This window comes from Artemia sp. Qi Xiang Cuo, chromosome 11, assembly GCF_049724085.1.
Source record: "Artemia sp. Qi Xiang Cuo chromosome 11, ASM4972408v1, whole genome shotgun sequence".
In the NCBI taxonomy this organism is placed as follows: domain Eukaryota; kingdom Metazoa; phylum Arthropoda; class Branchiopoda; order Anostraca; family Artemiidae; genus Artemia; species Artemia sp. Qi Xiang Cuo.
Window position 1 is genome coordinate 20,162,603 of NC_142804.1, and position 13,407 is coordinate 20,176,009.

Sequence of the window (13,407 nt, forward strand, 5' to 3'; positions counted from 1 at the left end):
TATTATTACAGATTATATACTATATGCTTATCTATATACGATCTGTTATTCATATACTGTGGTTTTCAGTAAGAATGGAAAGAGCAAGGCAAATCGGACATTAATATGGAGAGAGGGGGCAGTAGCCCCACGTATCCGGTACAATATTGTCAGAGCAGGGAGTTGGGAGAGGGCAGTAACCCCCTTAGCCTGCACGATACTGTCTAGCATCCTTCTTGGTCAATTTAAATATAACATTACATCCATGCGGATCGAAAAATTGTTCCTAGTGGTCCGAAAAATTGTTCCGAAATTTCGGGTTTCATCACATGTTTTTTTTCTGCTTCTAGGAAACACTTCCATGCATGGAAGTTTGTAGCCAAAAACATTGATGCGATTACATTATTTCTGGGAGTTACGCAGGACATAATACCAGGTTAGTGGGGGGGGGTCTTTGCTTCCTTCGGTCAGAATCTAGTTGTAGACTCATTTTGAAGATTTTTCGAAAGGAGGGGGTCAATTCATTCCCTATGAGACCATTGGCCCATTAGCCTCACTCACGTTTACACCCATTATAATTCTGATATATAACCAAATTTCATGTTTTTCCACGGAAAAAACCCTCTTATAGCTTCTCTGAAAATTTCCAACTGAAGCTTTTAGCCAAAAAAAAGAAAAACATTAATTGATGTTTTAATGTTTATTTGGAGTGACACATGGCACTAGATCTGATTAGTCAACAAGGTCTAATGTGGCTCTAAAATCGTTGTTGAACATTAATTAACTTAGAAAAAGTCACCTGACGGCTTAAAATATATATAAAGAAACAGCTTATTAAAAAAAATCGTAACTTTGCAAATTTTACAAGAAACTAACAGTGCAACGAGAATGCAACCAGTAATAGTGCAACCAGAGCTGGGTCAATTTTCTACCGCCAACAGTTAAACAGTATATACAAAATCATTGTTTGAGCATATAATATCTATACAAGGATATTTCAATATACAGCAAAATATTGGACCCCTGCCGGATATCAGTTGGAGTCCCTCCGAAATGGAAGACTGGCTACGAACTTGTAAGCAAGCCAACAACTTTGAATTCAAGTTCGCCCCGATTTATTTAGGCAGCCCACATAAAGCATTCTAGGAACACATCAAAACCTCTTGAAACGAAAATTGATAATAAGAATGTTGGTAGACTTCGTAACAAGTCGCATTCCAATCGTCTAGGCCAGTGGGGGGCGAACATGGGCGCCCGAGCAGTATGCGGCTCTTTGGCCCCTTAAGTGCCGCTGTAAATATCCGCGATTAGGACCAAAGGTCCCGTCAAAGGTATTTATCGGTTGTAGAAGGTAGGGTAAACGAAACAGGGGAGACCCACCCGTTTCAATAAGATCAGAAGTAGAGCTTCCACCATCACCAAATTTCCCGCGGAAATGGCCGAATTTTCTATATTTTCCTGAAATTTACTACTCCGACTCCATGAAGTTCTCACGAAGCTCTTTGGAAGTTTCAATTCTTGCATCTATAAAGGATTTTATCAATCTAATCTCATTTACCACTATAAACAAAATAATAAATAAACAAAGCACCCTTGGGCACTATTTATCAACCCAATCGCTTCCCACTCCCAAAAGATGATCAGAAACAAATTTATATATTTCAGTAATGGTCCGTTCAGACACATGCGAAAACCGATTGGTACAAGGGGAAAAGTGTTCAAACGATAGGTACAAAGTTATTCCTAAAAAGCACAGATAACAGGCACTTGTACAGGCCAAGTCTCTAAACCAAAAGTATTTCTTGTCAACTATCTTCCTCTTCTAAGAAGAGGAAGATTTCCTCTTCTAAGTTTTAAACGAAGCATTATTCGTATTGAATAAAAACTAATTTTTCTGAATAAGAACCGCCATATCCCAAACTTTCGCGTGCTTAACAGTTGGCATGCTTTCTAATTTCAAAAATACTTGCTTGTGTTTGATCAACGACTCATAAAAAAACCGATTGGTACCACAGGGAAACTGGAAAAAATTGCTAGCCCCAAAACCGATCGGTACTATGGGAAAAAACGATCGGTCTTCTTATGGTGCCGACAGGTTTTTGAGCGTTTCCCTATGCGGGTGAACGGGCTATAACTGAACAATTCATAATTAAACTATAAACTCTAATTTGGAGAGAAATTAAGATGAGGTAATCTAACTTAAATGTATCAATTTAAAAAAAAAACCTTACCAGATCAAGAAGTTTTTCAAAGAGACGTGAAGAGCTATATTAAAGGCCAAGACAATCAAAAATAAAGCAATAATAATCATATTTAAAACAAACAGGAATCACTAAAATGAATAAGAGAAACGAAGAGAAATTAAAAAGGACAATGACGGCAAACTTAAACGTAATAGATACTGCTATTGAGAGTAAATAAACCTTAAACCGAACAGAAATTAAAATGAATTGTCAAACCAAACTTAAAATGAACAGCTATCACTACAAACAGGAGCAGGGCTACCGCTCCCTAAACCTTATAATGCCCAGAGCGTCGCTTGTGCTTTACTGAGAACAATTTACATTTTTAGCAACGTGCTCAAAATGTAAATTTTTATCATATTGCTCAAAATTTGAGCAATATGCTCAAATTTTAAGCAATATAATATTAATTTTAAATATGACATAATATTAATAAAAACATGACAGGAAATAAGATTGGCGGGCCCCTGAAAATGTTGTTGGCACCTATACCTCCCCTAGGTCAGAATCATAGGCCGACTCGACCTTCCTGCACTTCCTCGATGCTTCAATTCAATTTCCTAAAGCTTTCATGAAATATTGCAGATATCCTATTGCTGGATGCGCATAAGGCTTGGGTGTTATGTCATCCCCAGACGCATTTTTTCTGCATAGTTCACCTATCTTTCTGTTACCCCCCCCCCAAAAAAAAAACAAAAAACAAAAAAACAAACAACAACACACAAACAAACAAAACAAACAAACCTTTGTGTGGTTGCCTGTTTCGTAGGACTTTAGGTAGATTCTAAGCCAAGCTTGAGTAATTCTTAAAATTAAGACAGTTAAACAAACAGTTCGTTGTAAGAAAGGAGCGACCCGGCTCATGGATTGACTCTTTCCCGCAACTCTATTTTTAAAACAATAAAAAAACATTAGCTTAAAGAGGGAGGCGTTGAGGAGGGGACATCCCCTTTCGTATACGGAATAATTTCTGTTCCTTTTAAGTTTTAATGTCGCTCCTTACTTTCAGTTAAAAAAAGTTAAGACAGACCTGTCATCAAGGAATATTTGAAGCATTAGATGTAGGGGAGGAGTGGAATTAGGAATTCGAAATATCTTGTTCCGACCTAACTTGGGCTTTAGATTTATTCCTGAAAGTTTCAGTCATGCTGTACAATAATCTGAGGTCATCCTTAGATACTGTTCTTCAAGAGGGAGGAAGTAGAGGCATGAAGTTGGAAATATGTTCTTAGGTTTGGGCAGTAGATCCATTACTGAATTGTTTTATTGGTCTAGCATAATTGGAGCACGACTTGACGGAAAGTCGCTTAAATAACCTTAAACTATTTTTAAGCTTAAATATTTTAAAACTAGAAGACGGATTTACGACATGGTGCAGAGAATCTGCAAATTTTATTGTAATGTAGGGACTTCATTTGGGGGGAGGCCTAGGGTGCAGTTGCCTCCCCCCAATAATTTGTAGAAAAAATCATTTCTAGCCCATGCCCCTTGACTATCCAGATATGGACCCATCTTGCCCCCACCAACAAAAATTCTGGAGATTTGCCCCTGTTGGAATGTACAATAAATTACCTCAATCGCCTGACAGTTAAAAGAGAGAAAAAACACACAAAAAAACAATCCATCAAATCCTAGAGATTACCAACCACGCACCAGCTGCCAAAGTAGGAAACAAATGAATAACACTGATTGTTTGAGAAAAAAGCCCTTGCTTCAGGCATAGCTGTTAAAACTACTTATCATGGTACAATGTCACATTTTATCACGTCTTTACCTAGTGTCCTAGAGTTTTATGAACCAACGATCCTTCATCTTTGGGCATTTCGTTCGTACTTAAGTAATGAAGAAATAAGAGATCTTAGAAAAAAATAACCAAACGGCCTTCTTGTGTTTATAATGATTTTTGCTAGGGGTTGGACGCTCACTATCGCAGAGGGACATCACCTTGGCCTCCGAACCAGCATTCGATTTTACATCTGTACCTCCATCCTCGGCTTCATGCCTGCAGGCCTCTGTTCCATATGAAGTAATCTAGCGTAGAGCGTTTTAACCTCTCGACAAATTGCAAAAGTGGGGGCCATTTAAACAATCTGTTCCATCCCAGGGCTAAATTCAGCCAGTTCGGGCTATTTATGTTTGACGTTACAATGTTTGACAAAATTTGTCTGTCAAATGTCAGATGGTTTGTGAGGAAATATCATTCAACACCTCCAGGGAAGTCGATATGAAGCCGCGGCATGAGCATCAGAAAGGGGATTCTATTCTTGTCGAGGGACTAGTTCGGACTAACCACTCCGTCAAAACTTAGGTCGTCCTCTTGTGCACTTTGATTCAGTGCAGAAGTCGTACAGAACTCTTGGAGTATGTGGTGATAAACACCGGAGATGGCTGAACCGTTGCAGAGTTTTTCGTTTTTCTACAGCAGAAAATATGCCTGATGCTTTTCTAATGACAGTTTTTTACTATTTTTGTCTAAGCACAAAAATGGAAAATGATAGATTGGATAAGAGAAACAATAATGAAAACGGCAACTTACGATATACTTATCTCCATGCTTTGTACGTAACATGGACGCCGCCAATCTCAGGCCATTCCTATAATTGAACGCTTCGGTGCTTTCATCAAAGCTGAGTGACAAAATCTTTTCTGTCACATAGCTTAAATGTATACCAGCTTGAGATAAGGATGGAGAGATGTTCGGCGAATTTTTCAGTGACTGGGTATTCATTTTGTCATTAGAAACAACCTGAAAATAAAAAGAATAAAAAACAAAAGAAAGAAAACACCCTTGGAACTTAATAGAGAAACAAGCTAGAAACTCTGTTTATGCTGCATCCAGGATTCTTGTTCGAGGGGAATTTTTTTAGAAGATTTACATAAAAAATTCATGTATATGCATTTTGTTACGTTTTACGATTCGAACAAAATATTTAGGGGGGGGGGGTCAACCCCCCCCTCACTTGGGTACGACCTTGCTGGAGCTAGAAAGAAATTTGAAAAATAAGCGAATGAAGGTGAACCAAAATGTTTCACTTAAAATGACCAGGCTAACTATATAGGCCCTATAGCATAAATCTCCATAAGACAACAATGGCGAAAATACTGAAAAAAAGGCATATTTGAAAATCTAGGGTGGCAGCATGAATTTCTCGGGGGACAATGCCCCCAGTGGCAGTTCTAAGTCTGGGCAGGAGGGGCAGCTGCCCTCTCAGTTTTTCTGGCATCTGACATTAAATTCCTTTTATTTTATACAAAAGGTATACCTGTGGTATACCATGCCCTCTCCCCAGATTATGACGCCTTACACCCCTTCTGAATGCCCCCCCCCCCTCGTTCGATCACGGGAAAAATCCACTAATATTCCCCTAAGATAATTCTCTGATACCCCCAACCTAGGAGTAATCCTCTAATACCCCCCACCCCAATAAAAAATCCTTTAATACCTTACTTCCAAACCCAATGGTGGAGCCTTTCGACCCAAAACAAATGTAATCTCGTTTGCTCAATTTCGTAATAGTAGTAAAAGAAAAGAAGAAAAATGAAAATATTTTTATAGTTTACTCTTTTCATACTGTTCGGTCAGCTAGGATTCGTAAAGATTTTAGTGTATGTTTTACCTACTAATTACAACTTGCTCCTAACGCCCCCCTCCCCTAAAAAATTCTGGATCCGCCACTGTGCTAGATATGCCAGAGGACGGATAAGTATTTTTCACTGAAAGATAATTCCAAATTCGGAACCTTTACGAAATGTATTTCGACTTACCATACCCATGCGCGTATTATAGTTAAATTAAAATAATGGATTGCTGCTCTGATAAAAAAGAAAATAAAAAAAAAAAATATATACTGTGTGATTTGGTGGTACTTTTGTCTTATAGTAACCAGACTCAAGATCTTGTATTGCGAACATGAGACAATAACCGGTTTTCATGGTCTTTATGCCAGACAATATTAGCTTCGGCTCGGTGGGAAACTACATTGTAGCTGTATATTAATTAAATATTGTGTTGGTATTTTTGTTAGGTTACGTATTTAATATAATGCGGTCTGGGCATCCCCCTTCCATAATTCTTTGTTGTAAATTTTATAATTTTGTTGATAAAATATTACATTTTCATCATATTTTGTTTTATTTCATTAGCATTAGCCAAACTTTACTTCTCGACAGAACTTGAGTGCGGTAGCTATAAGATACAAGTACCAATTTGGTTAAACATAAGCCCAGGGATGTATCCATGATTATTTTCAGGGGGAGGGTTACAAAAAGATTTCTTTTCGGCGTGGGGGGGATTTACAAACAAAAAACTTTAAAAACCGCATCAAAAATTGTTTTTTATTCATTTATGTTATCTTTTTACGAGACAGACAAACATTTCGGGGGAGGGGGTTCAAAACCCTACCCCCCCCCTCCTGGACAAAGCCTTGCATAAGCCCCTTATCCGTTTCAGAAGAAATATAGAAAACCCTAATTGAGTTGCAAATCAGCCTATAAAATGAATTTATTCCACAAAGTGAAAAAACTGGCTCAGCTACACCACGCCTGAGTATTTTAAACCTGTCAGTAGAGCCAACTTCGACTTCGGTTCCATGACTGATCTGAAAAGGTTCGGTGAAGAATTTCCAACTACTTTCGTCGCTTCTAAATACTGTAACACGTTTCTAAAGGCCATCAAATGTTGGAGGAATGCACAAAGAAAACTGCTAGGCAGCTTTTTTTTGCTGTTATAACTGTTCAGAATGCAGGATGATGAAGTGATGGTCACATACGCATGTAGCTAGACTTAAATATCTGTCCACCCACAAGCATCCGGACAGTTTTCGTTGTCGTCTAAAATTCGGTGCTTGGCTGCAACAAATTACGACTCTTTTCTTTGTCCATCCCTCCTACCCTCTATAGCCTTTTCTGCAGTTTGAAAACTTATAGCAGCGTAATCCAGTTCGAGAGTCTAATTTGTTAAGGATCCAGTTCTACATTCTATAGCTGTTTCAAGTGGAAAAATAATTTCCCCCTCCTATATTTTTAAAAACACACCCCCTCTACATTTTCGTCAAGTGACGCCACTGAAAACTATGTGTCTAGGATTTCACATTCAACTAATCAGGAATGTATTTACTAATCAAGAAGCTTCCCTCGTCACTGGATCTACCATCGGTGGCGTTCACTCGTGTGTCTGGCATGACGTCCATGCCAGTGCAAGAGCACGGCCAGACATACATGCCATGCATGGAAGTCTAACCGTAAAAGTAAGTGAACGATGCTAAAGTAAAATCTTTGCTTTCATTAAAAATTATGCCTTCTATACTCGGATGTGTACCGCAGATATGTATGTAATTGGCCCAATTTTTGGCTGTTTTGAAAAGTTTTCCCCCTCCTAAAGGAATTTATACACAACTAACTTCCTTACCTACAAATGTAAGGGAACATACTAAAAACGAAGAGAAACTTACCGCGAAAGCTTTTCCATTCTTTATTTGCTTGTCGATCAGCTTTTGGTTTTCCACGTTATTTTTCTAGAAAAAGAAAAAACCAATTAAACATTTATTATGAAGCAATTCTAACGACGTAAACTGGTTTTATTACTATAATTTATTCTCACGTAGTAGCACCTTGGCAGACATTCAAGAGTAATCCAATTTACTGCTGATAAGGTATTTTTAAGCCCACTTATGCCTGTCAAAGATCGTGGATAACTTAATTGAGAGGTGTATAAAAACAGTTTTAATCTTCATCTTCGATCTGAGCCAGTTGGTATGAAATCCCGCCTTCTCTGAGGGCCAAGCGGAATTTATTAGAGATCGGTTCGTTTGTTGTCAAAACGAAGCCATATTTTTATGTCAGAGGTGCCTTTCGGTGGCAATATTGGCGTATGAATTCTCTTGACGCTGAAGAATGTTTAAGTAATGATTACTGACTTTAAGGAGCAAGGGTGAATATAAAATCATGGGGTCACTTATTATGGCAGATGTACATGAGTTTTTGTAAATGACAGCGCCTCAGACAATTTAGTCCGGTCCTCTATCCTTACCCATGGTAGGAACGAAGTGACACAACTCTGTCTCTCTCTCTGTTTGCAGTCTCCCCTCTATTTCTCCCTGAATGCATGCTAGCTCTTTCTCTATTTGTCTTTGTTTCATCTCGTATCGTCTGACGGGTCATTTCAAATTCCGATATATACCGAATTCAATCGCACTAGTTGTTATTTTCTACTATAAAACTTTTGAGAAGGTATCTATCCCCTCCAGGTACATAAGCAAGAATTCATTAAGGAAGGGGGAGGGACACGAAAAAATGCAAGCAAATAATTGTACAATGCTTTCAAAACATCCGCATATGACCAACTTAGGGAGATTATTTAACTTTCAGTAGACTTTGTTTCTTAGTTTTGTGTAACAATTAGATTAAATTTTGCTATAAGTACCGCATTGTGTTTACACAATCATAATGAAAATTTGGAAACTTAAGTTTTTTGTTTTTCTTTATTCTAAAAATAATATATGATTTCCCGAATCAGTGTCGTGCATTAACTGAAGTATAAGAAAAGTCAATAAGTCATCCATAGCTTTCTTAACAAATACCCGATGAATAGTTCTAATCTCCATAATGATGGTTCCCTTAAGCCTAACATTAGTCTTCAAATTCCCTCAGGTTGACTTTGTCATTTAAGGCTCCCCCCCCCCAAAAAAAAAAATATATATATATACAAAATCTTGGATATTGGGAGGCCATTCAAAATCAGTCTTGACACTGATCGAGCTGCCTCCAAACATCCATTTTAGCCAATATCAAAACAGGATTGAGCTGCGAGAGCTTAGTCTGTCTTTCTGGTTCCAGGACTTCATCATAAGTGGTCATTGCCAGCACTCTCCTCCAAGTCTCAGATGGTATATCGAGGGACTGAATCGGCGTTTGTATACCAAGGAATTAGTATCGAATATATCAAGTCATACTACTCCGGCCTACCCAAGCACTAACTCCGCCAGGATAGAAAACATCTTGGAATATTGGAGATAAGTGAAATAACTAAATCAAATCTCCTGACCAGCTCAGATGAATTCTTCCCGGGGGCTTGGACTATTGAAATGACTCGCTCAATAGAAGTCCACATGGTCCTAAGGTGGATACTGTGCTATCCATTTAGGGTTCTGCTATCAGTCCATGAGTCTTGGAGGGGTTTCTCACTTTGAAAGCGACTTATTAATCTGTAAATGATTTTCATCACAAGCCTGTCTTGTAGTAATGTTAGAAATACCATGCTCTTTACTGGAGCTCAAATTGAGGTTAGGTGGCGTCGAAAGACATTGTTTCTATTATGCTCAATGAAACAAAAGTGATTAGTAGCTGAATAAAATGGATATAGCAAAAAGTGTGCGCAGAGCTTGATACTTGGGGGTCAACCAGTATTCTATATTGTCGAACTTCAAGGTTCTGAAATATTATTCAAAAACATTGTTTCATTTGGAAAGTTATAATTGTATATTTAGATATCAAATTCTTCCATGAGCAAGGTCAAAAAGCTTACTCCACTTAAACTACCAAACTGTTGTGATGCTTTTTACGGGACTTACTCAACTTATGCAAAAATGTTGCATTATTTGCATATGCAAATATGTACATACGTAATTGTTTTGATGCAAGTTAATAAAAAAGAGGTGTATCAAGTTGCTCATTAAATTTTCTCATATTTCGATCAGAAGATTCTCTAACACCAGCTTATTTTCTTCTTAAGATTATACGATGGTCCAAAACTCCAAAAGCAATCAAAGCATAGAAGACTCAAAGCGCAAAACATTCAATAAAATAACAACGTAATTACGTGGCTAAAGGAAAACCATTACTTTTTTATGAAGCTATACTAATGATATTCTATGCAAAATTAGAGACTAATCAACTGGAGGGTCTTTTCATGAGGATGGCAATTGAACTGAAGTTCAGCTCACGCCTTTACACATCAGTTTCCGTTCGTTCAAGGAAGCCGTCGACATATCTGTCCAGCTCATCAAATTGCAAAAAAGTACAAGGAGCTACAGTATAATACTTTCAAAAAAACTTCTGAACTTGATTATTGTTGCAAATAGCTTAACTTTCAACCGGGCATCCAATAATCAGAGGAAAAGAGTGTATTATGCACAAAGCTTTCATAAACTGGTGACCTTCGGACAGATCTTAGAGGAATTCATCCCTATCCTCCTTATCTACACTGCGTCAATTGAAAGGGCGCAAGTACTCCACTAGATTAAAAAAAAATTAATCGAAAAATGCCTTTTTTAAAGCATTTTCATAGAAAAGAAAACAACAAATTTGCCCATCCCTCATACTTTGAAAAAATACAATTTGCTCCCCCCCCCCCAATTTAAGTGAGTTGGCTCCACTAAGATGCGTATAATTACACTATAACTACAAGTGAGATGGGCGTTTTGAACAAATACACAAACCATCTTTTCACCTATTTAAATTTAATCGGAACTTTCAAATATTAAAGTGGCAATTTTTGGGAAGCCTACAAAAAGATTAAAAATACTGTTCTCGTTAGGAAAAATATCCAGTAATTCAAAAAAAAAATAGATGACGAACTCCTAATCATCAATCTTGCCAATTTTGCTCTTACTTGCTTTACATAAAGTACTAATTATTACATGACTTTTATCAGGTAGATAAAAAGAAGAAATGAGGATGTAAAATAAGATAAGAGCAAAGACTGGGTAAGGGTGTGGTGGAATATGAACTAGGCAAGTACTTGAGAATTCATATCTGTTTTGAATAACGGAAAACATTTTGGTCGAAATGAAATATCGAAACAGGGAAAATAGTCAAATTGCATAAAAAAAGGACTTGCAATCTTGGGACTTCATAGCCCAAACACGAGAGCTCCCAACTTGTCATACTGTGGTATGGAAACCAGGAAAGGAGGCACCTCTGCTCCTCAAATTTAAGGGAAAACAAAAACAAATTTTGAAGTGAAAACATTAATTTTTAAACCCCTTTTGTTTCTGGGGACTTAGTTAGGCTTTGATAAATTTTTTAGTGCAGAGAACCGTATATAGAAAATTATTTCATGGAGGGGCTGGGGCGAGATTATCAAAACTTCAAACGACATTAAATTGGTAGAATCATGCCAAATTATGTGGGTTGAATCATGAAAATAATAATAATAATAATAATTTTATTTTTGCCCGCTCATATAAAAAAAGAGAAAAGGCGGAGTAATACAAAAGAAGAAAAGAAAAAAACAAAAACAAGAACACTCAATATCAAAGAACAAAATTAAGTAGTATCTTCTTCATTCGCATTCGTAGATCAGATGTAGAGGCAAAAACTCAAACAATGTTTCCACCGCCTTTTTTTCTGCACTTGTTTCCGTAGACGGCACAACGATCGAAGCAAAAACTTAAGGTATTTGCAGTATAGAGACCGGAGTTTTAGTTTGTCAGTTTGTGGGAACGAGTCTCATAACGGCGATACATGAAGCAAGTGAGGGAGAGCGACCTCTGCGTAAAGATTTGCAAGAATCTTCCTGTTCAAGCTAAATTTCAGAGAGACAAGCTTCCCCTAACTTGAACAAATACTCTTGGTAATTTTCTCGATTATTAGTAAACGAGAACTTCTGACATCTTGACCGTACGGTATTCCCAGGTACTTCATGGTATTTCCGGGGAAAATTTCATTTGTTCAACTATCACATATGTAGGGCCACTGCTTTGCTGCTTGCTTGCCGAGGGACAAAATTCCACAAACTCCGTCTTAAGTGGGTTGACCCTTAGACCGATACTTTTGTAACCAGTTATCAGGCGGTCAATATTTTCTTGTAGAGAAGTAAGGTTGCAACTTAACATCAGCAGTTCGTCAGCATACGAAAGCAGGCTGAGGTCGCATAGATTGAAGCTGCATCCTCCAGTAATGTTTTTTTCCGGATGTCAGGGTATTAAACAGGATAGGGCTTGACACATATCCTTGTCGAACACCTCGAACAAGTATAATCGGTCTATCAGGTGATCCCCTGTCAGTCTAATTTTCACAAAACTGTCTGAGTACCAGAAAAATCAAAGTGCTATGACATTAGCATTCGCACCATACTCGATTAATTTCAGGAACACCTGAGACTGCACAACTGAATCGAATGCAGCTGAGATGTCTACGCTGCACATAAAGATCCCATTCTGCGGGCTTTGTCAATAGCTTTCTTTAAAAGCCTATGTACAAACGCGCAACTCAGGTTTCGGCGGAATCCGAACTAACGATAATCCAACCTACACTTCCCCGAAATTTCTGGAAGGAGAAGTAGCTCGAGGACGTTCCCGAGAACACTTGAAAAGGTTATGGGTCTATATCATGTGCACTGATTTCGGTTTTTCCATTTTCTGCAGATATTTGACCTAATACCAGCACAATGGGCATGCCACTTCTGAGCAGGACCGTATCCAGGATTTTTTTGTGGGGGAGGGGGGGGGTTAAAAAAACTCATCAAAATTTGTTTATATTAAATTTTTACAAGTCTTACAAACATTTTTTAGGGGGGGCACAACCCCCCCCCCCTCCATCCCTGGATACGGCCTTGCTTCTGGGCCTACGGTCCTGAGACATCTTTCTGCGTACGTGCTGGACTTTACACAACCCAAGACTATTATCATGAAAGCTTTTACCGAACATACAGAATAATCCAACATAAATTTTATTTGATTGGACAATGTATCTCAATGTAACGATCCGATTTAACTAATATTTAAATCTAAGCTTTGCATGTTTTATCTTTGGCATTGCGTTTTTTAGATTACAAGGTTGTATTTTAATTAGATAAACTAACAAAGAGTATAATAATAGCCGAGGAGCTGACAATCTTTTCGCCAAGCCAATATGCAAATTCAACATCAAATTATTTTCTAGCAATCATTTATCATAATTATTTATAATTACATACGCAATCAATCAAAGTTATACATACGCAATATATTAATAAAATATACAATTAATTATATTTATTAATTATAACTGGTTTTAATTATAATTAATCAACCTATAATTATAGGTTCTTATTAGTTAACAATCATTTGCTATAACTTCGATGATATTGGCTCACAGAGGTGGGCAGATATGGTTACAAATTTCCCACAACAGCAAACATCTGTAGAAAAAAAAATACTGTAGAAAAAACTATTAAAACCCTGAGCTTAACAGATTTGTTTATGGC

The 13,407-nt window shown here is 37.5% G+C and overlaps 1 protein-coding gene across 1 annotated transcript in view; it reads right to left on the reverse strand.

Annotated features, from left to right (window-relative positions):
- Positions 1–4,583: 4,583 nt before the first annotated feature.
- LOC148946745 (tensin-1-like) overlaps positions 4,584–13,407 on the reverse strand; it is a 146,883-nt gene continuing 138,059 nt past the window's right edge. The window contains exons 3-4 of the mRNA XM_089097103.1: positions 7,673–7,735; positions 4,584–4,968 (exon numbers count right to left, since the gene is read on the reverse strand). Of these exons, the coding sequence (XP_088953229.1) occupies positions 4,639–4,968; positions 7,673–7,735 (393 nt within the window). The 3' untranslated portion in view covers positions 4,584–4,638. The remainder of the gene's footprint in view (positions 4,969–7,672; positions 7,736–13,407) is intronic.